General features: G+C 44.3%; 3 protein-coding genes across 19 annotated transcripts in view; 1 reads left to right on the top strand and 2 right to left on the bottom strand.

Moving 5' to 3' along the window:
- The window catches only part of scn8aa (sodium channel, voltage gated, type VIII, alpha subunit a), a 44,750-nt gene extending 34,591 nt beyond the window's left edge, over nucleotides 1-10,159 (bottom strand). For 13 of the 15 annotated variants that reach the window (XM_027021353.2, XM_027021346.2, XM_027021343.2 and 10 more), the window contains exons 1-3: nucleotides 9,882-10,159; nucleotides 6,213-6,544; nucleotides 232-350 (exon numbers count right to left, since the gene is read on the bottom strand). In XM_027021353.2, coding sequence (XP_026877154.2) covers nucleotides 232-350; nucleotides 6,213-6,488 — 395 coding nt within the window. In that variant the 5' untranslated portion in view covers nucleotides 6,489-6,544; nucleotides 9,882-10,159. Of the gene's footprint in view, nucleotides 1-231; nucleotides 351-1,071; nucleotides 1,180-6,212; nucleotides 6,545-8,892; nucleotides 9,298-9,881 lie in introns of those variants that run through there. The other 2 variants (XM_027021341.2, XM_035522556.1) reach the window with 2 other exon arrangements.
- LOC113584438 (transmembrane protease serine 12-like) lies at nucleotides 7,257-16,197 on the top strand. The gene is made up of 5 exons (XM_027021334.2): nucleotides 7,257-7,344; nucleotides 10,748-10,931; nucleotides 15,157-15,428; nucleotides 15,707-15,849; nucleotides 15,940-16,197. Exons 1-5 carry the CDS (start codon nucleotides 7,257-7,259, stop codon nucleotides 16,195-16,197), a joined length of 945 nt encoding a protein of 314 aa, XP_026877135.2.
- A 1,355-nt stretch (nucleotides 16,198-17,552) lies between these two features.
- dip2ba (disco-interacting protein 2 homolog Ba) overlaps nucleotides 17,553-25,264 on the bottom strand; it is a 36,631-nt gene continuing 28,919 nt past the window's right edge. For all 3 annotated transcript variants that reach the window (XM_035522390.1, XM_035522389.1, XM_035522391.1), the window contains 11 exons: nucleotides 25,065-25,176; nucleotides 24,810-24,919; nucleotides 24,579-24,709; nucleotides 24,161-24,329; nucleotides 22,899-23,069; nucleotides 21,809-21,870; nucleotides 21,351-21,408; nucleotides 21,184-21,258; nucleotides 20,779-20,953; nucleotides 20,450-20,573; nucleotides 17,553-20,070 (listed from right to left, as the gene is read on the bottom strand). In XM_035522390.1, coding sequence (XP_035378283.1) covers nucleotides 19,818-20,070; nucleotides 20,450-20,573; nucleotides 20,779-20,953; nucleotides 21,184-21,258; nucleotides 21,351-21,408; nucleotides 21,809-21,870; nucleotides 22,899-23,069; nucleotides 24,161-24,329; nucleotides 24,579-24,709; nucleotides 24,810-24,919; nucleotides 25,065-25,176 — 1,440 coding nt within the window. In that variant the 3' untranslated portion in view covers nucleotides 17,553-19,817. The remainder of the gene's footprint in view (nucleotides 20,071-20,449; nucleotides 20,574-20,778; nucleotides 20,954-21,183; nucleotides 21,259-21,350; nucleotides 21,409-21,808; nucleotides 21,871-22,898; nucleotides 23,070-24,160; nucleotides 24,330-24,578; nucleotides 24,710-24,809; nucleotides 24,920-25,064; nucleotides 25,177-25,264) is intronic.

Consider the following 25,264-nt stretch of genomic DNA (forward strand, 5'->3'; position numbering starts at 1 on the left):
TATCATGCATTTAAACGAATGTACACACATTACATTCCTCCATCATGTGACCTACTCATGCCAGTAGGAAACACACAGTCTGCAACAGGATCTCAAATCCTGATCTACACTGAAGTCTTACTGATACTTTAACAGTCTAAAGCTCATGAGAGATGCAACAGGAAAAACAACAACAGGATATCATGTTTCACACGTGATTTTTCACGCATAAAATCAGCTTGGAAAGGATATGAATGTATCAAAATTTTAATAGCTATTCGCCTAACAATATTAAAAGGACTTATCATGTACAAGGCAGGTGTGGCACTAAAGCGAAAGATCGCTTTCCCTTTGTTTACCACTATAAATGTCTGCAAACAGAAAACAGAGAAGGATAGTGGAGGTAAGAAGGTAGAGGGGTAAAGAACACACAGACACACAGAAACAGAGAGAAAGAGAGAGAGACTCCAATTAGTTCCACACAAAACCATGTTCAACATTTGAAACCATATCATCTGATGTCATAATTTCATTTTACAATTGCAAATTTTGCTTGCAGATTAAAAAAAAAATGTTGATACCTTAGATGTATCAAACACCTATCAAAGCAAATATGTCAGAGTATCACTCTCTGAACACAAAGAAAAGATTCACAATATAAACTTAGATCCCACAATAATACGTCCCTACGAATTACAGGTGACAGAAAACCAGGTGAGTGCAGGATAACAACTACACAATATGCTACTGGACATTAATAACAACTGTCTTTCCCTCACACATACAGCACATACTCAGTAATCAGTTCTGTTAGTGTTTTCATCATCAGGAAAATGGTCTACTAAAACCTGTGCATGAACAAGACTGCCACTACCTCACACCAGTCTTGTAGAGCATTTCTAAAATAAACATCTCAGAAAACACAGGAAAGTCAGGTTATCGTGTCTGCTGTATCTGTACCCAGTCTGCCTGACGTGCTAATGGTGAGCATAGATTAAAAATGCACACGACAAAGATGAACAAAGTAGTGAAGAATGTTCTAGACTGACCACAACGCCGTACACTCTACTGCCACAAAAGCTCCATACTAACCCTGCGTCTCAAAGCCTCAGACAGACCTCGCTGGTTACTCGCACAACGGAACATAGAACAGAATATCCGGAGCACCAGCTAAACACATCAGAAGAGCGGAGAAACAGTGCAAACGCCGCCGTCCTGACAAGTCTTCAGATGCAGTGACGAACTGACACCATTAACTTTTAAAAACAGAGGCAGCACCCCTTCCTGCCTGTTTATTGGCAAAGCCTTTCTATTACTGTGTATGCCCAGGCGACCAGACCAGATCATAGGAGCTCAATCATCTCTTAAATTAAACATGGTCACTGCCATCAAAGCTGAACGGGGCACCACGCGCGTTTGCGGCCGCGATGCTCTTCCCTTCAACTACGACTGTCTCGTGTACCTTTGGACCAACTGAAAGAGAAAGCATCATTAGGACCACGGACAACAACTCAAACGTCAGCGCTGAACATAATCACATATGACTCAAACATTACTTGTTTGGCAGCTGTATGCTTTTTATATAACATGTTTTCTGAAAACAAGCATCTGTTCAAAGGAGAAAGTTCATTTAAACAGCAATGTTACGTACAAACAGACATGTCTAAGAGGCTGTTTTATCCAGCACTAATGTTAAGGAAATGGCGTAGGAAAATCCAGATCAGTAAATATCCCTCTTTACATGTGTTTTGGATTCAAAAGGAGGAAGCAGATATTTGAGTCATACTGATTGAGGTCGCCATGTGTCTGCAGGCTGAAACCAGTATGAAAATCCACGAGACATCCAGACCACTGACCAATTTGGGGAAACGTTTAAAGCCTGCTGCAAGACCTGTTCCGAGATCAGGGTTCGTTTTCGTAGACAGGGTGAAAGGGTCAGGACAGGAAAAGTGCTGCTTAAGCCAGCCAGAGAAACGTGACAAAGGTACATGCAGTAATACACACACATGTCGAGAAATCGACCCATCCTCCTCCTTTTAAACACACACATACATGCGCACGCACACACGCGCACACGCACACACATACACATGCACACACACACACACACACACACCCGGTTACTACACAGCTACTGAAAAAGGTGGAAGAGCAGCGAAAGCAATGGAATAAGGGAAAGAGGACACAGAAGAGCATGCAGGGAGATGCACATGAATGGAAGAACCAGATAAAACCATGAAGAACAGAAGGGGCGACCGGACAAAGTCGTTAGCAACAAGCAAAAGGAGGTGGGACAGAGAAGAAACCTACACCAGCAGTAAGACCAGGCACAGTGTCAACTGACGCACGGCCTTCCCTGAGCAAAACAACGTCCCTAATGCACAAAAAGCACGACACATGCGGAATATTCATTGCAGCAGAGAACAGAAACATGCTGGTTATGGAGAAAACGCGTCAGCGGCTCACGCCTGCAAGAACGGATCACGGATAAAGACCACGCAAGGGCAAAGGCCGCTACTATAAAGGTCATGAGGACTAACGCACCGTTTCTGACGAGGGCTTGTTTTCTAGACTTAAGCCGGAAACGCAATATTTTATACACACAACACCTGCCATCATCACGAGAGACAGAGGGGGGAAAAATGAGTTGCATCTGTGCTATTGATACACGCTGACGGATCCCTGCATGCTGGCTATATACAGCTCAACTGTAGTGCTTAGATTAGCGGAGCTCTTAAGTGCTTTTTCTGTGAGATCAGTAGGCTATTGTGAATCTGATTTAAAGCGTAGTAGAGACAGAAGAATGCGAAGGAAAGAAACAAGTGTGAAAAAGCAAGAAAGGATGTGGGCGGAGTGAGTATAAGGGATATGAGATCGTAGGGTGGCAGCAGGGCTCAGGGAGAGAGATGCAGAAGGAAGGTGCAGATTACACAAGTGTAGCTGAGCAGGCAAACAAGCCCCAGATGACCCGCCGGCGTGGTCGGTCATAGAGACGGGCACGGAGGCTCGGGATGAAGGAAGGAATGAAACAGCTCCCATGCACTCGTGTCATTAAGCAGGACGCCAGCCTCTGCATCGTCCGCCGTTAGCAGGCAGTCTGCAGGACATGCTGCGCCACCTACATGCTAGCAGGCTAGCAGAGCGAGTTTACACGAGCACGTTCCAAATGCAGTTTAAACCAGACCTACGGCTAAACACCGTTCACAGTGAAACGTGCAGACCACAATTGCAGGGGCATAAATAATTTGCATCTATAGTTCTTTGACTAAAAGTTGTATATTTACTCCAAAATGTAAACTATTCCAAATACCGGAGAGCTAAATTTAGTGGATGCAATGAAATTCTTCAGCAGCAGTGGAACGCAGCTGGTGTTGGAGAGTGGCGGAGGGCAAGCTCTCCTCAGACTGGTGCATTTAAGGAACATGGTGAGGGTTGCATCAGAGTAACAGTCAGGAGTTTCTGCATACCTGCACATGTGTGCTACCTACCTGCCTTCTACATCTAACCCTTCAGTAAACAAACACAGAAAGAGAGAGAGGGAGGGAGAGAGAGAAACAGGATGGACAGAATACAACAGAGCAAAAGATGCAAAGAAAACATGACAGAGACAATAACAGACCATAAACGGGTGATCGGAGAGTAAGAAGGCTGTAGGCGGTCTTCCTGAGAGCGTGTGAAACCCTGCCCCCACACCCTGCCCAGCCAGAGTGCTGCGTCATCAGGGCCAAGCCAATGCTTTCCTCTCCCTGGCTTTACGGGCTAGCAGCAGGGCGGGACCTCTCTCCACCCCTCCCTCCCCTGGCCACGCCCATAGCCCATTCTCCCGCCCCATCCCAAATCCAGCAGCCCATGCTCGCACTGCCGGTAAGCAAAGCGGCCCTTCCTGCACCCACCCTATTCTCCACCCAGCCGAACCGCTCCTGCTCCAGTGTGATAGGGACAGTGTGTGTCTGTAAAAGCTGCAAAACAGGATTCCTCCACTGCCTCCCCTCCTGCAAACCACAAAGGCCCTCGGCGTACGGAGTCGTGTTTCAGGGAGTCGTGAAACTGGAAGACAATGGAAGTCCGTCGCTACTATTAATGCTACTACAACAGCAATAGCAGATGATAGACGATCACCAATCTCAGGCAGCATTTTAAGCCCCATGTTCAATGACTGAATATGAAATGGGAGAGATTCAGACTGGCACAAAACAAGGAATTCAGACAGCTCGCATTTCAGCTCTGTCCCCACTGTGCTGGTCCAGGGACGCTGCAGAAACGCGGCCGCCTGCACCCCACATCCGCTAGTGAACTCTGTCTGCGTTTTTGCCGAGTGGGGCTTCCACAAGGGGTTTCGTTGCGAGATGGCAATCTCCTTCTTGTGCAGAACAGGTTACATAACATACAGCATGTGAGGCATGAGAGCAGGATGGATGGTGAGAGCACGAGAGAGAGAGAGAGAGAGAGAGAGAGAGAGAGAGAGAGAGAGAGGGAGGGAGGAAGATGCAGAATGAGGAGTCTCAGCGCAGGCACGCATTAGCAAGCATCAACACACACACTCACGCACGCACACGCACGCACACACGCACGCACGCACGCACACGCATGCACATACACATGCCAGTTAAATGCATTATTTAGCGCACGACTCCATGGCAGCTCTGCTTAAACCTCACAGGTGCACTTAGCACCAAGCCACAGCTCTCTTAAGGAAGCCGGTGGGGTGCCATCCTCCTCCGACATTACAGCCATTAGAGCTGCAGAGGGATCCGGAGCAGGTGCACCATCAACACGACACCACAGGAGAGGAGGGAGACCCAAAATATGCCTGGCCATGTCAGACCCTAACCCCAGAGCCTGGGTCGACCCTAACCCTCTCATCATTTCAACTCGGCAATATTCCAATATTCAATATTCAAAGAAAAATGTGTACAGCAGACAGACATGACCCAGCTGCTACAATCATGGGGTGGCACTCTGATCCACTGGAAGGTGCTGGGGCATTTGTGTTTACATCTGTCTTTGCATTTGGTTGCTGCTCTTCTCTCTGATTACTGCCGGAACAACGTGGCTTTACGGTTCCTGTTGTTGACCTCCTCCCAAAGCCTCACAGCAATGAGCTCCCCGCAAAAGCCCAGCTCTACCCAGCCCCAGGGCACATGTCCTGCACATGCCATGGACCATGAGACACAAGAGACACAAAGCTTGGATTGGAAGTTCATGCTTTTAACATGACATCAATAAACCCCCCAAAATGTCTGTTGGCGTTACTAAATGCATCCTCTTGTTCTTGTAAGGACATCAGTAGTGACGGTACACAATTCAGGTACTGAATCTTACTGAGCAGACCTGAGGAGAATCCTGAACTGAGACTTAATGTATCTAATCAGCATGTCTCTCAACAGCATCACCAAGGAACTTGGAAGACACCCAGTGCTTTGTGGGAGCTGCTGCTCAGTCAAGAACTGATGCTTGACCAACCTACATATCACTGAGAGCTGTGATAATTCTGTTACACTGAAGGCAACACCCAAGAATTGGGGGGGGGGGGGGGGGTGCAGGGTAATCTATTACATACAACAAATATGTATAGTCACAGTACACTGTATTTATGATGAATACTAATTAATTTGAACCCATGGCATCCCGCCCAGCAAAACACAAGCATTCTGCTTCGGTTGCTGACACTGGACTATTTATAAAAGTAGAGTGCTATGATAGTCCTGCCTACATCCACTGCTACAACCAGGCTCTCCTCTTACACTGTCGTAACACCACACGACTGTGCCCGCAGCCGGCTTGCTTGGCACTGCGTTTGAAAACAACACTGATAGCCAAGCACAGCTTTCCCCATTTTGCTGCTATATCACAAACCTGCCAAACGTCAGCTGGGTTTGCTAGAAACGGTGTGATTACCAAAACTAGAGATTGTTTAAATATAGGATCTATAGATCCCGATGATGCCCAGTTTTCTTCCTTCAACTATCACATGTCATTTAGTGAGAATGGTTGATAAATACTGCACTGATTAAGAAGTGTGGCATTGCATAAGTACATGCCATGCACATAATCTGGTCTTTTATTTAGGAACTGTTAGGACCCTTTCTATGGCAGAGATGTTTCACAACTATCAAACAAGGCCCAACCCGCAGGGGAGCAAAAACAAACGATCCAAACTCCAGCCTCCAGCCCTGATGGCCACACTAGAAAGCAGAGGCTCAGTCACGTCCGCCAGGGAGATGCTCACTCACTTTCTTGTTCATGTAGAAAGGGTCCAGATCCTCCAGTGGTGTCGCCACCATTCCAGAAGGGATGTCGCCATAGATGAAGGGCAAACCTTTGCCCGCCTCCAGGTCGCTGTTGGGCTTGGGTTTGTTTTCGTCGTCATCATCACGGTAGCTGCTGTCCGGCTTGGGGGGAGGCTTGGCCTTCTCCTCTTCGATGCGCTTCTCGATGTTGGCCAGAGATTCCTGGGTAAAATATCTGAAGCTGTCAGGTCCTGGCGGTGCGAAAAGAGGTGCAGCCATGTTTTCATCCTGCAGCGACGGCTTCTCTACGTCTGTACCATCCAGGGCAGGCAGCTCTGCAGCAGGAGAGAGAGAGCAGCACTTGGGTCAGATCACTGGCCAAACCCAAACCAGAGTATTACAGAGCACTGGGCTGAATCAGAGTCTGTTTTAGTTAAGATGCCAATAAGAAAAAATTTTTTTTTTTTTTTTTTTTTGAAGGTTTACCAAATTTTTTTTACCAAAAGCAAGAAGGTAGAAGTTTGTAAATGTTGTATTTATGAGAAAGAGAGACCTTATGTAGACAAACACATTGATAATATCATAAGAGTAATAATCATAAGACTACATGCAAGCTTTATGGGTATATGGGTATACATCACATACACACCCAAAAACTCACAAGCATCCATAAAACTAAAATAACACACGCTCGCTAAATTCAGAGCCTGTGATAAAGGCCCAAGCCCTAGATACTGTATGAGTCACACATTTTGATATATGGGAGGTGAACAACACATGTTTATGAGGGCCTGCAGGTGCAAACAACTGCTTCCATGAACATCAAGATACACTATGATGCGCAACTCGTTGCCTGCTTTAGTTCCACATTGTTGGTCTCCCTCATGACACATTTTTCACTTAGAGGCTAGTGGGAATTTCATAAACAAAGCCCAAAGCACAGAACCCTCCAGGCAGGTCTGGTGGCATACAAGCCACTGCCATAATCAGCACCATTAAGAAGTCAGCGAGATATTGAGAAGATGATGAGACACTCTTTATGAGACCATGGGAGTGCAGGACAGTGGTGGCGGTGGGCAGGATGGAGCCTTGGTCAACCACACCACCATCATCATCATCATGGCCTGCATTTCCTGTTCATTCATAAATCAGTGAAGACTTGACAAGCACTTACACATAAGGCATTTAAACAACCAGGCCAACCACGACATTACTGTGTCACCAAATGAAGAGCATTTATTTGCTCCATCAGCTCCTGAAACCTTCTCCTAGGGTACACTAAATGGAAAAAAACATCCGACGTTCTTTCTAATAATGTGGAATAATTATCAGTCTAAGTAACAGCAGATTAGGCTTTGTTACCTTGGTCGGGGACTTCACAACCTTTATAAATGATCCTACTTTCTACAACCAAGTCCACTAGAGTATAACACTCTGTCTCCAATCTCTCTACTTTAAACAGTGAATGATCAATTAATTTTTACCTCATCACTCTAATTCACATAACAACGCTGATCAAATCTACTGTTCTCACTGTCTTGCCCATAGAGCAGTCAGGCACAACTTTGCCACAACAAGTTTGTCACAGCTTTAACCTCACAAGACCCAGGGTCCTGCGCATATTCCAAAATGTCCTTTTATGAGGGAGCAGTGACTCACAAGGTTAACCAGTGCTTTCTCATAATAGACCTGCCAATACACAGTGTCGGTTCTCACTTGATATTTTTCCCTGAACCAATCAGAGGACATTGCTTGTTGCTGGTAATGATGAATTTTCAAACTAAATGGGGGAAATAATGCAGCAAAAATAAATAAAAGCTGAAAATAAGACTATGGCACAAAACTCATACATATGAGCTAATCTCTTATGTGCTTATATAACATGAACCACATCTTGTAACAGCACGGATTCAGTCATACTGGGTTATGACGACTAAGAACATATCGCTATACTGTATGTTGGGTTAAACAGCTCGGATTCATCAGTGTGTTCCCGCCTGACAGGAAACGTTGCAGTCAGTTTCTTAAGCAGGAATAAATGCGAGTTACATTGAATGTGACATTTGGATACAGAAACAAATTCCATGCACGGGAGCTGTCCATTCAGAACCACTCACTGGCGCTCGAGGGTAACTGCGAAACCCTTGCTTTAGAACCGTCTTACTGTTTATTTTGTATTTTTCTCAAGTATGCAGTTGATATTAAGTTACTTAAGGAACTCAGCCCATGGTGCTCTTCGGTAAGGTCATTTTTGCGGCGGGTAATTTAGAAATTAGACGAAGCACCAGGCTACTTTTATGTTAATACACGAGATCATGTTTGCTACGTTGCCAGCTCTACAGCCTTATGCTAGCAGATGAGTGATCATGCGAGGCGCTACACTAAAATCTAAGAAAAGCCATCCGTTTTTCATTCATTTATCTCGGGCAAGTCACAGAAAATGCTTTTCATAACGGACTCACGAAACCATTACCGACACGCAAAGACAACGTCACAGCAAAACACCTAAACCCAGAGCATCTGGTTATATCCACCAACACATCAGAAAGCGCGCTTTATATTCATTCTGATTTTGTAACTAACAGAAACAGCAAACTGTCCTTAATTCAATGGATTTTACACCGTGTTGTATCTTATTTGGCATGAAATGACTCAATGCGCAGTGTGTATCCAGTCGACTTACCTTTCAGCGATCTAATATCAAAGAGATAATTGTGTATATGTTGATCGGTTCGGCAGAAACAGCGTTTGCAACACTGCAGGGCTCGCGCTGGGCGCCTGTCCTAGCCTTTTCCCCCACACGAGCGCATTTCGATGAAAATCCGAGTGCACATACAGCGCTCAGCAAGACGTCTTCGTGGAAGAGCTGCCCAAAACACGGCGAAAAGGAGAATACTGCAGTGGGGGGGTTTCTTGGCGTATCTACCCCTTCACGAAGAGGCAACCTCCCCGCAATAGAAGGCACACATTGCGGAAAAGAAACGACCCGTTGCCTCGTGTGTACAGAAGGATAATCGGACGACGACGGGAGGGCTTGTTTTTCTCACGGTGTACGCGGCGGCTCCAGAAAACGCTGCCTACCACACCCGTAAAACCTACGTCGACCCCACAGTCAATCAGAGGATGTACTGGCCACAGAGTTCAGGCCAAGACGTCCACATTTAAAATAGCGCGATCACGTCAAAATAAAATGCGCAAAAATACAAAATAAGTCAAATGAGACTGATATAAGCAAAATGGTACGGGTGTAGTTTTGGAAACTGGATTTCAATGAACCCGTAACTGGTTGTGTAATATAAAATAAACTAAAAAATCTGTGCAATACATTTCAGTGAGTTGGCTTATTGTTTATATATCCGCCAGGCTGCTGTGCACGGGGCGATATGACATTATACGACCGGGCTTTAATGAACACGCCAACACTCCTCAGGCAGTGTATAAAAGGCCGCCAGCAACCACATCACGAAAATCACGTTTCCATGTCAAAAGTTACCTAAGAACACATCATTCCGACTGCAGACGACGCGCTCTAGCTGTACACCAGACAATAAGGCACAATAAGGCTCTCTGAGCCACTGCGACATTCTGATCGCCTGGTGGGCAGCAAAAAATTATTTTCCTACAAGAAGGCAAAGCAAGCATATTGTAAGATAAAATAACCAGCACACTTACTTTATAAATGTTAACGGCTATCCACAAACGCGTCGCTAGACTGCAGATGTCGAAAAGATTCGAAAGAAATTGCGGGTGTCGCCATATTGGTGCTGCCACCTCCTCTCCCAGTATGTGCAGTTACTCTGCATAATTGATGACTCGGAGTGAAATAACGGGGAGAGTCCACAAATACACCCATCTAGGAATAAGCAGTATTCTTATTTCCTCAAAACAGGTCGCATGGCTTTAAACTCAAAAATAATCATTAGTGCCTCCGATGGAGCCAATCCCACGTGTCTGCTCCCAATAACAGTCCAAACTACTCATTGCACTGGGTTATATTAATTAACACCGGGCCTGGAGCGCCATCAGTACGATTAAATATTTTAAAAAAAAGACCAATCAACTCCCTCACTCGGTGGAGTCTTACATACAAACACTCTGGCACGCTAGTAAGTGAAATAAGAAAAGACTGGCACGAGACAGGAATTTTAAAGCTATTATTGGACCTCTAGCTGGGCATAGAGGTCTATACATGGCCATTAAAACAACTAGAAGTCACGAACTTCACTCCTCTGCACTGAGGCTGCTGCTCGTACGTCACAAAGCGGGTGTAATTCGCATTTATCAAACTGTTTGATTACAAACGTTAGGTTCTCCTCCTCTCCACCTATCTCCTCACTGCAATCGGTACATTCAAAATGCATAAATTAACACTGTACACTTTTTTCCTTGTTAGTTCCATACTTTCGGAAAGTTCAGGTATGTATGATCGTTTTGCTGCACGACGTAATTACTGTATGACTTAGAGCATGGCAGGGAGCGATGCAAGGTGACGTAGATAAGGAGACTTAAAGACACTCGGACACGCTGCGTCTCCCCAGGGTGCGGACGGAGGCCTCTGGTGGGCGCGCCAGGCAGGTCTCGTATCGCAGGCGGGGCTCTCGCGCCAGCGGGCGCGTGGCCTTGGCAGGTGAGCATCCAGCGGACGTCCAGGCACGTGTGCGGAGGTTCTATACTCAGCCGTCGCTGGATCCTCACGGCCGCGCACTGCTTTGACAAAAACAGGTGTGTGACCTGATCCTGGACTGCGCTGTCGTATGAACGTAGGCGCAACGTCCGCGTTTCTGTAAAGCCGCTTTTCAAACTGGCAAATTGAGACTTTGAAAGATCTTTTTGCGTATAGTTATGACCATCACTTATAGCAGTAGCGCCGAATGTAAAGGGGCAAACCACCCACCCAGCAGAGCACATTTACAGCTTTGGTAGGGGAAAAGTATTTCATCAACGTTACTTCAGTAGGAGCAGAGCAGCTCTGAGCTACAGTTCTCCGGATCAGGGCAGTAAAGACGGTTTTAAATAGACATGTCCTCTAGATGTCCCAGTTACTGTATGGTAATTCTTGTCAGTTAAAATTTGTCAATAATAATTATAATAAAAAACATTTTTACTAAATTTTCAGTTTTTTCCCCCCACATGCAGTTGTGTTCAAAATAATAGCAGGGTGTTTAAAAAAGTGAGTACAGCTCAAAATTCTTAATAGCTTTTATTTTCATACACACAAATGCATTGAGAACACTGCACATTCTATTCCAAATCAAAACATGAATTAAAATTCATCAAATGTGTTATTACTTTACAGAAAGTGAAGAAATGGAATATTAGGCTGTTCAAAAGAATAGCAGTGTCTGCATTTTTCTTTACAAACTCACATTTACTGTATAAACTGAAAAATGCTTGAATATTGAGCTTTCCTGTGAATCACCAAACAAATATTTAGCTGTATAACCACTGTTTCTGAGAACTGTTTCACATCTGTGTTGCATGGAGTTACTTCTGGCCCCTGTGAGCAGGTATCCCAACCCAGGACGACTGGACAACATTACACAACTCCTCTGCATTTCTTGGTTTTGCCAAGCATTTTTGATGTCACACCACAAGTTGAAAGACCACCAAAGTAAGGTCTGGAGATTGGGCTAACCACTCCATAAAGTTAATCTTTTTGGTCTGGAACCAAGATGTTGCACGCTTACTGGTGTGTTTGGGGTCACTGTCTTGTTGAAACACCCATTTCAATGGCTTTTTGTCCATCACGAATTCATTTCTGTTTTTCTTCCACGTCTTTCTGGTTTTGGTTGCCATTTTAAAGCATTTGAGAATTTTAGCTGAGCAGCCTATCATTTCTGCACTTCTTTATGTGCTTTCCCCTCTCCGATCAACTTTTTAATCAAAGTACACTGTTCTTCTGAACAATGTCTGAAACAGCCCCTTTTACTTTTTTTTTTAGAAAGAAATGCACTATAACCAGTATGTACAACATCTGCTGCTTTCATCCAATAATAGAGGCCACCTGTTTTTTCACAGAATGAACCTCACTAGTTGAACTTCACACTACTATTATTTTGAACATGTCCCTTTCAGTTAATTATTCAGTTACACAGAATCATTAGCATACGTGTCATGACTGCTGGGTCTGTTGGTTTTTTATTACTCTACCACACCTACTAGTACATTTTTTACCTTGTAGAAATATAATTTCTACCAAAAACAGTGATTGATCTAGTTAGTGATGTTGGACTGCTATTATTTTGAACACAGCTGTATCACCAAGAATAGACATTTTCTCAAGTAAGAAAATATATGTTTCTTAAATATTGCCAATTTAGGATTGGTAGAGAAATATATTCCACTTTGTTTACAGATTTGACTGTAGTGTAATAGTGGATAGATAATGGATGTTAATATCATAACATCATTGGAATATTTTTTAAGTAATCCATTCAAGACAATTCAGTCTCTGACACACACTAAGTTGTTAAAATTCTTTTCATTTTGGCTTGACACATATTGCTTTTTCTACATCATTATTATTCCAGCAAAATGTCTCCTAAAGCTTTCACCGTGCAATTATATACATTATACAGCCTCCCAACTGTGTGTACGCTTTCAGGACCAGTTACCGCCGTGGTTCTTGCCTCATGGTTTACTGTAATGTGACTTCACATCCCCCTGGATGTTCAGCAGGGTCAAGCAAACGTGAAGTTTGTTTACAAACGTCTATTTTTAGCTCGTTCTTGATGATCTCAGTTTAATACTCTGAATTCTGTTTGCTCTAAACCTCTTCTTGTTGTGAATTCTGCTGTCACTATATGCCTTCACTATGCCAGTTTGTTCTCACTGTCAGCATGATCACTGCTCATAGTAGTACTGTTCTTTCACCTAGTTTATTTATGTACATTTACATTAGATGCTGTCTAATTGGGTTAACCTGCTGTATGTGTTAAAATTATTTATTATATATATATATATAAAATAAATATGTTTTTTTTTATTTTACACACACATACACACACACACACACTTCCCCACTTACCCTCCTCCAGGTCATCTCTTCTTCCAAGCTTGGGTCCAGGGAGCTTGAGGGTCCTGCATAGAGCCATAGCTCTTCCCAACTCTTTTTTGAATGGAGATCTCTGATGTTGTTCCTGGGATCTGCTGAAGCCACTGTCTGCGTGTTCGGATTACCGTGGGAACCACTGTTACCTTCACCTTCCACATCATTTCCAGCTCTTCGTGTTTCAAGCTTTTTGTGTTCTTTGATCCTACAGCCTGCATCTGGGGTCCTGCCTGATGTGGTAGATCCAGCCTCTATTGATCTTGTACTCAGAGCTTGTTGCTGTGTTGCCATGATTAGTGCCTCCATGCAGTCTTTCCAGACACTGGTAGGATTTGCCGATGGTACATGGCGTGCAGGGGCTCCTCCTTTTCCAACTGTCCTTGGGTTTCTGCTGTCTGAGGTACTCACCAAGCACTTCAGCAGTTGTGGCCATCTTCCTGGATCTCTGATGTTTCGTCCTGGACAGTGGCACCGATGCTCACTACTCCTTGCACCCTCCCTTAGTGTACAGTCTCGGAGTGCTGGATTTGAGATGAAACCCTGTGTATAGTGAGGAGTTCCCTTGTCTTGATATCAGTGGCTTCCATCTCCTGCTTTGCCCTGCTGATTATGCCAGGTTGATTATTTTATTATATATATAAATATTTACTTGTTTACTTGGTATTTTATGTCTAAATTAAGTCAGCGCTCCTAAGGCAGGCAATTCCACCCCCTCTCAAGCCATGTAAGTTTCCAGAATGTAGCTGATTACCCACCAACTACATTCTGTAAACTCACACGGCTTGAGAGGTGAGCTACTCACTCAGGTGAAGTTCATACGACAAATCTTGCACGCAGTGAGATCATCTAAAATAAAGGCCAAATCCAGATTCTTGTCTCTGGCATTTACAATAGAGAGAACACCCTGACATCTTGTTTAATTCATCCAAGCTGCTCATGTTTTTCTTTGGAGGTGCGAGTTGTGCGTAAATGTGTTTATCAGCTTCACAGCTACCATGAGTATAGCACAGAATACATAAAAATAAACATTTATGATAGACCCCCTATTGAGATCACAATAAATGTTATATGGAACACATCACTGCCCAAATAAGGATTTTTCAAGAGCCATTACCATGTGTGCATAGTTTGATCAAATATATATTTTGATAAATTCTAATGGAATTAGTCTCATCTTTTAGTATTCTAGAGTTATAAATAATGTCATGGTTGAAAACCCTGTTTAAAAACCATTTGTCCATTTTTCATCCATGCATGAGACACACAAATATGTGAAAAAGCATGGCATGAATAAAGGTCAGGTGTGCAAGGTAGCCTGTGTTCAGGCTGGCCATGTGAAAGTTAAGTTAAAGGAGTAAGAAGTCATTTTTACCACTAAAAAGTAGCAAACAATAGGAGAGTAATTCTTCTTTTTAAATGTTGTTTCTATAAATTGCAGTGCAGATGAGATGAAGAATCAGATTGCTTTCTAGTCCTGAAAGTTTATGGTCCATAGAACAGGTGGCCATCTTTAAAATGGATTTAGTACAGGATTTCTGAAACATCCAGGCCACTAGGTGTCAGTATAATGGATATTTCATAATTCGAAGAAGAGTAATTGGAAAAAATGATTTACTGTCCTTTCAAAGGATCCGTTCGTGAATTATAGAGGTGTAGCATAAATTCCAGTGGAAGGCTCCCAACTGGAACTGTAGGTGGCCCAGTTGCTGTGGGCTTCTTGCACACCACAGGCACCAGTGCAATTGACATCCCATAGCTATGCCAATGTGTGTGTGTGTGTGTGCATACTCACACAAGTGACAATAGACTTGCATTATATTTATATTTAAATGCATCATCTGTGTGCTTTTGCCAACGCAAGCAGGTCGAATGGCTAATTTCACATGCTTCTTCCAGGGACACCTCACGGCTGGAGGTGGTAGCTGGCCTGTCCTCACAGTCAAAGCAAGGCAGGACAGTCCAGCGGCGTCCCGTGGAACGTATCGTCATGCATGACGACTACGACCCGTCGTACTACGACTACGACGTGGCACTGCTGCGCCTCCACTCCGCGCTGTACTACTCCCCTCACGTACAGCCCGTCTGCACCCTCCAGAGCCAGTTGGAGGAACGAGATCTCAACTTCAGCTCCTGTTACATCAGCGGTTGGGGCAGCACCACGGTGGACGGTTTGTCTTCACTCGGCTCTTTCTCTCATCATTCCTGTGCCAAGCTGCTGTACATATGCTTCAGAGGAACCCTTGATTGTTGGTCTTATTGCAGACAACAGTTTTTAACTACAAAAAAAACAGTAATAATGAATTCAGTGATTTTCTCTGGAAAATAAACATGACGTACCTGGGCGACTAAAATACAGATGTGTCAGCATCTGTTCCACTTTCTGGAGACAAGAGACGCTAAAAAAAAAAAAAGTTCAGCTACCATGATGAGAGGTTTTCATGTTTAGGGAACGTGGTAGACATACTCCAAGAGGCCGAGGTGGGCCTCATTGATACCAGACTGTGCAACCAGAGACGCTGGTACAACGGCCACGTCAGTGACAACATGGTCTGTGCTGGCGTGGAAAGCGGGGGTGTCGACACATGTCAGGTAACATGTCATGGCCCGTCAATCAAACACACTGCATCCGTCTTGCAGCCAGCGACCACAATTCTGTGTGCGACCTTCTCTGCCATCAAGGGTGACAGCGGCGGGCCGCTGTCATGCTACAGCGAAGACACAAAAAGGTTCTACATTTATGGTGTGACCAGTCACGGAGAAGACTGCGCCTTGCCAAGGAAGCCAGGGGTATACAGCCGCGTCAGCAGCTACACATCATGGCTCGACGGGATCCAGGAGAGGTCCGTGGGCTCAGACACAAACCCCACCACTGCACACGTCGTCCTTGCCTTGCTCTGCTGGGGTTGGAGCCTCGTCTCGCCCTGGCTGCCTCTCTGAGCAGCACCGCCCTGCTGGTTCATTAAGTACGTTACTCAAAAGAGTAAAACTGAGAATGTATAAAAAACAAGACAAAGCTGTTTTTTTTTTCCCCCTGCCATGGAGATATGGAAATGGCAAACATGGATTGTTTTCATCAGCATAACAAATTGGTCTGGTCTTTTCAGAGACCTCCATTGTTCTTTTGTGAATTCTAAACCTATGGATGCAAAAGTGTAATAAATTTGGAAAACCTGGCTTGGAGTTCTGGGCAGCTTTGGCTTTGCACTATAAGGCAGGTCAACCCTGTGCTGAATCCACATGAGGACTCATGGTAAACACAGAGGGGTCAGGGGGTGAGGCAGAGGTCGGAAACATCCTACAGAAGGGCGACCTAATTCTCATTCTCAGTGCCAAAGGTCAATATCGTTGGCAGGATTAGACTGACATGCCGGTACTTTCTTGCAGCTAAATGCACTACAGCTAAGTTTCTGCTAGATGGTACTAGATGGTTAATGTTTTAGAAATCCACTGATTAACATATTTAATGCCTGACAATATTTATTATATTGCTTGACTATTGCCCCAAACTTTACTGTTAGCTTATAAAGAAAACAATGCATATCCACTATTAAGTCCACTTTGGTATATACTGCATATCATACTGTCTTAATAGTAGAACATTTCCCATATTAATTAGGCTCATGTTGGCAGAAGATGGCAGAGATAAAATGGCAAATGCTGCATGTTATGCTATTACCACTGGAGACGGTGTTAACGTCTCTAAAATTCCTCCAGCTTCCCACTCCATAATTCTCCCTCGTTCCTCCCACCTGGGACAGGGAATGAAGATCAAGTAGGACAGCGTTACATGAAATTGCTCAACACACTGTTTCTTCTAGAACCCAAATGACATGCAGACAAACTGTTCAAGAACTCTACATTTCAGACACCAACACAGAAATGTATCCAGAGTGAAAGAGGCAACTGGTATTGAATGAGTTATTGGCATCTCTCTGCTGAATGAAAGGCTGACCTCTGGTGGAGAAATGTAAACTCTCACCAGGATACAGACTCATCACTTCCCCGATGCATTCTTGTACATCAATGTCACCAGCCCTTTCACTCACAGTACTGCTCTATATGTACTGACATCTCTGTAGGCTTATACTCTCTTGGCTTCCTACTTCCCCCCCTCAAAAAAACCAATTTATTCTGAAAAAAAAAAAAAAAAGAAATTAGAAGGCCTACAAGCTCATTTTAAAACTAACCTTATTTCAGGTACAATAATGTATTTTAACTTCATAACATTGACACAAACCCTCCTAGCAAGAGACACACCATAATGGCAACATAAAAAATTATGCAGGAAAATATGCATTTGAAAGACACTGACATTTAATTAAATTTGTGTATTGGCATTCAGCTAGGCATTGAAATTAATGAATTTGCTACTCCACATCCCCCTGCTCGGAAACAAAGGACAGGAAAATAAAGAATCCCCTACAGTTTTATATGTGGCATGTCAGAACAGGTCTATAAAGGGCACTAAGATTCAGGGTGAATTATTAACAAACTATCCCAGTTGGATGTGCCCCTAAACACAGTAAACAAATAATTAGCAGCTGTCAATGATGAATACACAGTAAAAAAACCTCTTATCCTAAAGATTAAACTGTACAAATGTTTTTGAAGATATGTTAATAATGCCGACAGGCTCATTTAAATGTTTCATGTGTTAAAAAAAAGTCACAACCCTGTACTAAACGAATAAACAAATGTTGTCTTCTGCTCTAGGACGAAACAGAACCAGATGTAAACAGAAAAGTAGAGCTGGTTAACTACAATCTTCCTTTAAATATTACTTAAATTCCATTATTGTGAGGGGGAAATGACAATGCAATTAAAACAATACTGCCATTATGATGGAACAGGAAAAGAAACAGGTCCCCACAGACATGTACATACAGACACTAATGAAGTTCAGAAGACTATAGCACAAGAGTCCAGGGAAGGTACAGGACAGAAGGTGCAAAATCAGAACTCTGTTTTTTAGCCTGTGTAAAACAGTTTTTTTTTGTTTTTGTTTTTTTAATTTATGGCTCTGTTTAAGCCAGTGATGCAGAGAATTGGCATCAAGTATTAGAGATCAGTCAAGTTTATGGGACTTGTTTACATGTCCATGTGATTATATGTCAACACCAGTGAGACACTACAATTACCAAAGCCTTCTGTGTTTTAAACATTCCAAAGTCCCTTTGATATCAGTACAAAGTATAATTACAGCAATAAGAATAAAATGATAAAACATATAAAAATTAAAACTTCCACAGGTTTCATAAGGCATGGACTTTATCTTGAAAGTTTTCTTTGACCTTATGTGTATGTTATCAATGCATATAAATCTCTTGATACAAATCCAGTCTCTTCAGATCAGCTTGTGCTTCCTGTGAGTGTTTTAAAATCTGCATCTCACATTGGTTATTGAATGCTGTGCATAACTGTTGGCGATATCAATTACAAAATATTTTCTATTGTGAGCAAATATAACGAGGTTTGTGTGTAAACCTTTGAGTTTCAACATTAAGACAACTAGTAGCTCTGAGAAGGTGATGTATGATCAAACAAATTTGCATGAGAACAGCTCAGAAGCTCCATAAAACTAGCACAGCCAATGCTGGTGACAGTTAACACTCCAACATCCACCTGATTTGTCCAGCAGGGGAGAAATGGCGCTAGTGAGCAGGAGGTGAGCACCTATGGGAGTCAGGCGTTCTTCAAAAGCCCTTCTGGAGAGAGAGTTGGCCATTTTCTGCGCTAACGAGTGGAGCGCAGTGAGGTCCCTGTGAGGCAGGAATGAAAGCAGATGGTAGCTGGTGATGACACTTTCAGGTGAGGAGGTTTCGGGGACCCTCCTTTGCTCAGAAGTGCTTTTTCTCTCCCAGATGGACAAAAACAAATCACCAGACAAACTGCTTGCACTACCAGAATGAAAAATTAAAGACATACCCACCCACCCCCTTCTAAAAAGGCTCAAAAGCTTGGGGCTTGTAGTGGGGGTGGGGCTGGGGGTGAAGGAGGAGGATAAAGTGCAAGGAGAAGTTTCACGTTAGTCCCTCCAGTATTCTGTCCAGTCAGAGAACAGAGCTGAAAGTCTTTTTTGGGCCAGTGGAATTGACTCAACAAAGAGGCAACCGCAAGCAGTCCTGTCACCAGCTGTTTGGAGCAGGATAAAGACAGCAAACTGAGTCGCAAGTTAAAAACATGGCATCACGAACCAGGACGATTTTGCCTGTTATTGCGGACGAGGATACTAACAAAGAGAGAAGAGCACCAATCTCTGGAAGTTCAGAAGCCTAGAAGAGAAGATCAGGCAGCCCAAGAAGTCCATGGTGCTGAGTGCCTGAGGCCACAGCAACGATCACATTATCCAAGAGCAACTAGACTGGGCAGAGGGGAGGGAGCCAACACAGATGACAGTGGAGACTATGCCCACTTGAGGTCTCACCTCCACGGCCACACGTGCCTGGAAGCGAGGGGGTGGGGTCATGGGTGGGTTTTGGGGAGTGCCGTGCTTCCAATGTGAGCAGTTCTCCAGGAACAAGGCGCAGCCGTTGTGCCCTGGGGTCTGGGGCTCCAGCTCACATGTTATAAGCCACGTAGATGGGGTCCAGTTGGTCAGCCAAGAAGGAGTCACGCAGGTGCATGCGTTGCTTCTCGCCACGGGAGTTGATGGGGATGACGCCGGGGTCCACCACCACCACCACGCCCACAATCAGGTGGTGCTCCTCCAGGACCACGTTGGTGACTAGTGGCACCAGGTCCAGAGCCTCCTGCTCCGAGCCGCTCAGCTCCGCCACAACCACTAGCAAGTTGGTCCACGTGAACACAGCACTGCAAGAAAGAAACGAGACTTATCCAATCAGAGCAGGCTGTCTTAGCAATCAAGAGCACAACCTGTGAACAAATATTTCAGGTTCTATTCTATACAGTCATATTCAGTTTATAATAAATCCACGTGCTTACACCAAGTTGCCAGTTTATGGTCATCTAATTTTAATGTACAATCCACTGTAAAGCACATGGCAGGGATCCGGGACAGAGCCAGATCACTGTGTATGAGCGTATGATCTCTAGCGGTCTCCTGTACACCTGCAGACGTGAATGACTATGATTGTATACGCTGACATGTATGTCAGCGTGCTTGTGTACTTGACAGAGTAAGGTAGAGGGAAAGGTTCCTGGGCGTGGCTACTACGAGCTGTTCCCCCACCTCTCCGCGATGCTGCGGTGTGCCCGGGACACCGACGTCTCGATGTCAATGGGGTGATAGCGCAGACCCCGCAGCTCCAGCGTCTCGTCCAGCAAGCCGACCACGAACAGTGCATCATGACGATCTAGAGACAAGTTAAACCAGTTCAATATCACCCAGCCAATGTGACTCATCTGCTACAGATCTACTCTTCCTAAGAACACTCGCTTGTTTACTCATCACCGCAGTTAAATTTCAATGATTATTTCACCGGTCATTTCAAGTGTCCTATAACTGGGTCACTTCCCCAACTAAACAGGACCATGTCTGTTCCCGCCCGTGGGCCTGACCTCCGGCGGCGTCCAGCAGCTCTGTCCTGCGGACGAAGCCCAGATAGCCGGTGCGGGCCCACAGCGTGTGTGGCTCGCCGAAGCTCAGGCGCATGTTGAAGTGAGCGGCTTGCAGGCTCTCCTCCCCGTAGATAGTGTAATAGCCGCTGGCGTTGTGAGGGCTGTTCACCCAGATCTGTGCAAAAACACAGGAGAGAGAAACATCATGGAAAACCCAGGCAAAGAATAAATAAATAAAATAAATCACAACAACTGAAGTTAAAAAATTAATTAATTAATTAATTAATTAATTTTTTTAAAAAAAACGCTTTTTTAAAAAACTCAGATGCAGACTCTTCTGTCTTCTGGTGTGTGGTGTGTAGAAGGCCAGGCCTGCTTGTGACTTTGCTGTTTTGGTTCTTTTACCTCGCCCAAATGAGAGTCTCCAAGTGGACCCTTGGTCTCTGGGTTGACGATAATCACTCGCACGCCCGGAAGGATCTATGAGCAAACCCAACAACATTTATAGCCTGTTCCATTTACCATCCTAACATCCTGATAAATGTAGGCCATTAATGAGAGTTCAGGCTTACAGTTCCAGACTCCATGAGGGGTAGACTCTGAGGAGCTCCCCTCTCCACCAGTCTCACCCTATTACACACACAAAAATGTGTTTAAATTTTTCCTTCGTGTAAGAGTCACTAATCATGTCCTGGACTCTGGAACTCTCAGTATCTTTCTTCTTGTAGAACTTGAAGCAGACATGGTGAAACGGAATGCTCTTCACCACTGTCTGTCTAATCGACATTTGACTGGTTTATATCTGCATCTCTGGCTGACGTATCTGTGTTCACTGACCAGCTCTCTTCCTGTACTATTACCTCTCCTCCTTCTTAGCTTGTCCTTTCATTTTGTTAAATCTCTCCCTCTCCCCCTCTCCATATACATAATATGTATAATACGATTTTGAGTGTGGAAAAGACCCTATACAGACTGAAATATATATTATTATTAATAGAATTGTCACTTGGCTTAATTAGTTCAGTCTTACCTGTCATGTCTGAGAGATTTCATGTCTACGTAAACAGTGGAGGGATCCGGTCCAGCCGTGCCCTGTGCAACATATCAGAGCGACACCAGTCAGAGCTTAACCACATCAGCAGCCCCTGAGCTGTCCTAGTACTAAGACATTAACATACTGAGCACTTCAGTCATGACACTTCTCACCACACCACCAACAAAATCATATTTGGTTCAGACCAATGCAATCCACCATTCAAAGGCCAAACAACAAGAAACCTAACGTCATATGTAAAACTCCTGATTATACTAAATACCCCTCGACTCTTCTATACCTACAGTACCTTGCAGAAGAATAATCCAACTCCCATAAAAGTCATCAGACCAAAATGAAAACCAAAATGCTCAAAGTAAATTTTCAAAGTCAAAATTCATTGTCAGCAGAGCCAACAAACATACCCACACACACACCCACCCCTGAAAAATGCTGCCTGCATAAGTGCTCTACCCCTTCAAACTAGTATGTGGTAGAAGCATCTTCTGTTACCATAAGAGTCTGTTCCAGCTTTGGAGCCTGTTTGGAAGTGATGTTGTCCTGGCAGATTGTTCCTGGTTGTTTGGATATTTTTGTACGTGTCTATAACTTCCTAATACTGTTTGGTCCTCATTTTCACAGCTTTCGTGCAGGTTCACCATCTGACCAATGGTTTTGGTATTAAGGGGGTCTTTTATCCACAGAAGGTGAGCACTGTTATTGATTCATAGGTAAGAAGCCAGCTGTAAGACAACTGTGCCCTCTTTACAGACATCTCTTACATCTGTGTAAATGTCCACAGCACAGGCACTGAATACTTAAGGAAACAGCTATTTTCAGTTTTGGTCATTTTTGCCACAGCAGACTTTATGACATAAAACCAATATCACATTAATCAAGTAATTTTGAAGGCAAGTCTTTTAAAATATGATATTATAAATATCTAAGTGTCCGTCATAATCCATATGAGTCTGATTACTTTAAAGGGGGATAAATACTTTTACAAGGCACTGTATCAAATACACATGTGAACCTCAGGAATAAAACCAATATTTGGACAGTTGTGTGTCTGCGTGCAGCCGCGGACCTGTAGGCAGATGGCCAGATTGACCCTGGAGCCAAAGGCGGTGCTGACGGCCCGGGGGGACAGACCCAGATCTTTGAACAGCTTGGAGAAGGACTGGGAGAGAGTTAGACGAGGACGTTCCTCTGCCACCACCACACAGCTCCGCACGCAGGACAGGTTCAGTCCCCGAGCCTGGACAGACAGACAGACGCCCTCTTTAACTCCATGCTCTCTTGATAATTTCATTCCCAATTTGCAGACCTTTCCCCACTGCCGATTAATATGAACATTACATTTAGGCTAGTGGCTGTTATTGTAGAGTTATTTAACTACAGGTCATATTAAAAAAGTATCGTGAACTCCCTAACAAAAAAATAGGATTTGGTCAGAAAATTGGATTTGTTCACTTTTACCCATAGTGTAAACAGCCTTATTTTTCTCCCCCAGAAATGGAGTAAATTGGTTGTGGGAATATTGTGGATACTTTAAAGAGCCAAAAATAGACACCAAGTGCATTTCTTCACCTGCCGCAAGCATTAATATTATTATTATTATTATTATTATTATTATTACTACTACTACTACTATTGTCGCGGTTTTTATTATTATTATTGCCGTTGCTGTGCCGTTTGGCTTAAGGCCTGTTTTACACGGCTGAGGTAAACATACGTTAAAAAAAATCTCCTCTGTTAACCAGTTACCCCTTTATAGCAGCGAAGAAATATACTTAGAGTCTTATTTTTTTCTTGAGCAGCAAACCAGGAGTTTCTGCCTTGAAACAGTACAAAATCAGGCATTACCACACACTTCTGGTGTGAATGTGCTTAATAATGTGCATTAGGACATTTGAAATAAACAACGAATGTTACTAATTATATAATTAACCAGACGGCATATAAAATACATACAGAAGAACATGATGACTTATAAACACACTCTATAATAAATTAACAATTTATTGATATTTTTATACTAGATTATCATAGCATGAAAATGTGAAACTGCAACACACCCAACACGCACACACTGCCCAATACTCAGTCACACCCATACCCCCAACCAGTAATGCTCAAAGCAGCATGTTGCTCAGTGTGTGTGTGTTGCTGATTGTGCCCTCACCTTCTGGGCCTCAGTCTGTGTGTGTGTGTGTGTGTGTGTCTGTATGTGTTATGCTCTCACCTTCAGAGCCCCAGTCTGTGTCTGTGTGTGTGTGTGTGTGTGTGTGTGTGTGTGTGTGTGTGTGTGTGTGTGTGTGTGTGTGTGTGTGTGTGTTATGCTCTCACTTTCAGGGCCTCGGTCTGTGTGCCCAACCCCTTGGTGCAGAGCTCCATGACTGAGTAGGAGCAGAAGGTGTCTCTGATCTTGTACTGGCTGAGGGTGCTCAGCCACAGAGGAAGAGAGCTCTCCAGCTCCATGGGTGGAATCAGGATGGACTGGTGACCTGAGTACACACTGCAACCGCACACAGACACACACAGACCCCATGAGACAGGGAGGAGGGGAGGGAGATAAAAGAACACATCCTAAAAACATCCTGTAATGGATTTCCAGATTTACTGTATTGGTCTTGTGTGTGTGAACTGATGCTGTATCACACACTCAAACTCCCAGGCTGCTGCCTGTAGGGCCCTGTGATGAAAACGTTACTACCCACCAGAAAACACACACATGTGCACACAGATCGCTGCATATGTGCATTACCTAGAGATGCACCAGAGCACGAAGCCCAGGCCACAGTAGGGGTCGAGGCAGATGGCCACCTGTCTGGAGGAATAGAGCTCACACTGCAGCTTAATGGAGCGACACAGCGCACTCACTGCTGCATGGGAGATCTGAGAGAGACAACAGCACACACTCATCCACTGAGCTGGGGGGGGGGGTGATGATTATGATGATGATGGGGTTAAAAGGAGGGCACAGAAAATGCTTCACCTTGACTCCCGTCAGCATGCCGGTGGTGGACACGCTGAAGTCCAGGTAGGCCAACATCTCAGCCGTGGGAGGTTTATAGATGTGTGGGGGCCGCTTTCTCGAAAGGTCATCTATATACACACACACACACACACACACACACACACACACACACACACACAGGGACGGTAGGAGACACAAGAGGAATTAATGAGGTTTGTGTGTTACGGGACGGACACTTAGACAAAGCATCGGTCTGAGTGGGTCCCTGCATACCTGTGTCTATGATGGTGGGCCAAGTCTTCACGTTCACACTGAGCGCAGCCTCTTTAGACCGTAGTGTCTTCATGAGAGCTTGAGTGGTCAGGATACAGGATGCCTTACTCACCTAAAGCGCACACATACAACAGGAAGATGAACACGAGCGTCAACGCCAGCGTCTGTGTGTCGTGACGTTTAGGGCCGTGGGAAGGCCG

This window comes from Electrophorus electricus, chromosome 24 (genome assembly GCF_013358815.1).
Source record: "Electrophorus electricus isolate fEleEle1 chromosome 24, fEleEle1.pri, whole genome shotgun sequence".
NCBI lineage: Eukaryota > Metazoa > Chordata > Actinopteri > Gymnotiformes > Gymnotidae > Electrophorus > Electrophorus electricus.